At 45.2% G+C, this 1,942-nt stretch overlaps 1 protein-coding gene across 2 annotated transcripts in view; it reads left to right on the forward strand.

Annotated features, from left to right (window-relative positions):
- The window catches only part of LOC109876808 (G protein-coupled receptor kinase 5), a gene marked incomplete at its 5' end in the record, with an annotated part of 9,445 nt that extends 7,503 nt beyond the window's left edge, over positions 1–1,942 (forward strand). For both annotated transcript variants that reach the window (XM_031814832.1, XM_031814833.1), the window contains 1 exon segment: positions 1,266–1,942. Coding sequence is in view for 1 of the 2 variants with exons in the window: in XM_031814833.1 (XP_031670693.1) it covers positions 1,266–1,322 (57 nt within the window).

A 1,942-nucleotide genomic window follows, 5' to 3' on the forward strand; every position in this document is an offset into this window, starting at 1 on the left:
TTTCTTTTCTTCTTCTTTACCTCTGGTTTTCTTCTCTGGTTGAAGGCTCTCTCTGCTTGTGTTTCTTCTCTGGTTGAAGGCTCTCTCTGCTTGTGTTTCTTCTCTGGTTGAAGGCTCTCTGCTTGTGTTTCTTCTCTGGTTGAAGGCTCTCTCTGCGTGTGTTTCTTCTCTGGTTGAAGGCTCTCTCTGCGTGTGTTTCTTCTCTGGTTGAAGGCTCTCTCTGCGTGTGTTTCTTCTCTGGTTGAAGGCTCTCTCTGCGTGTGTTTCTTCTCTGGTTGAAGGCTCTCTCTGCGTGTGTTTCTTCTCTGGTTGAAGGCTCTCTCTGCGTGTGTTTCTTCTCTGGTTGAAGAGTGTTGTTTTACCCAAGTCAGTTGGTAAAGCAGGAAGTCCAGTAGGTTCAGCAGGAAGTCCAGTAGGTTCAGCAGGAAGTCCAGTAGGTTCAGCAGGAAGTCCAGTAGGTTCAGCAGGAAGTCCAGTTGGTTCAGCAGGAAGTCCAGTTGGTTCAGCAGGAAGTCCAGTTGATAAAGCAGGAAGTCCAGTTGGTAAAGCAGGAAGTCCAGTTGGTAAAGCAGGAAGTCCAGTTGGTACAGCAGGAAGTCCAGTTGGTAAATGTAAATAATGGCTGAAAGATTATACAGCACACCTACGGCTGATCTCGGGTCAGTTATTAATGGTATCATAGAACCTGTTGAAAATATTCAACAACCTCTGACTGATTCAGAGTCTGTTTTTAAAGGTAGTGAAAAGTTACGTTATAGTCTTATGCTAAAAAATAAAATCAATTTAAAGTTAAAGAGCCCATTGATTCTATGGAAGGGGTCAGAATACTTTCAGAATGTACTGTATGTAACCTAACGGATTCAGAATCAGTTTCTAAAAGATGAATAACCCATTGATCCTATGTAACCTAACTGATTCAGAATCAGTTTCTAAAAGATGAAGAACCCATTGATCCTATGTAACCTAACTGATTCAGAATCAGTTGGTAAACGATGAAGAACCCATTGATCCTATGTAACCTAACTGATTCAGAATCAGTTTCTAAAGATGAATAACCCATTGATCCTATGTAACCTAACTGATTCAGAATCAGTTTGTAAAAGATGAAGAACCCATTGATCCTATGTAACCTAACTGATTCAGAATCTGTTTCTAAGATGAATAACCCATTGATCCTATGTAACCTAACTGATTCAGAATCAGTTTGTAAAAGATGAAGAGCCCATTGATCCTATGTAACAGCTTATTTAACTAACTGTTCCCAGGTCTGTTTAAAGAGTGGCTACGAAGACGAAGAGCACGAGGAGCCTTCCCGACTTTAAACCACTCCAGCTCTCCTCCCTCCTCCTCCTGCTCTCCTTCCTCCTGCTCTCCCTCCTCCTGCTCTCCCTCCTCCTCCTCCTCCTGCTCTCCCTCCTCCTGCTCTCCCTCCTCCTCCTCCTCCTGCTCTCCCCCCTTCTCCGCCTCCTCCTCTCCCTCCTCCTCCTGCTCTCCCCCCTCCTCCTGCTCTCCCTCCTCCTGCTCTCCCTCCTCCTCCTCCTCCTGCTCTCCCTCCTCCTCCTCCTCCTCCCTCCCTCCTCCTCCTCCTGCTCTCCCTCCCTCCTCCTCCTGCTCTCCCTCCTCCTCCTGCTCTCCCTCCTCCTCCTCCTGCTCTCCCTCCTCCTCCTGCTCTCCCTCCTCCTCCTGCTCTCCCTCCTCCTCCTTTCCCTCCCCCCCTTCTCCTCCTCCTCCTCCTCCCTCCTTCCTTCTTCAAACGCATCCAGAGCGTAAAATGTTAGTAACTCGATGAATGTTAAACCTGTATTTATGTATTAAAAAGTGTAATTATAATAATTAAAAGAAAAAACACATGAGTTTAAAGATTTTGTACATTTGTACTTGAATTGTGTCCTAGATGTATATTTTCACTAAAAGGTGTATTGTATAAAAGCCATAATAAGTA

This window comes from Oncorhynchus kisutch, unplaced genomic scaffold, assembly GCF_002021735.2.
Source record: "Oncorhynchus kisutch isolate 150728-3 unplaced genomic scaffold, Okis_V2 Okis07a-Okis12b_hom, whole genome shotgun sequence".
Classification (NCBI taxonomy): domain Eukaryota; kingdom Metazoa; phylum Chordata; class Actinopteri; order Salmoniformes; family Salmonidae; genus Oncorhynchus; species Oncorhynchus kisutch.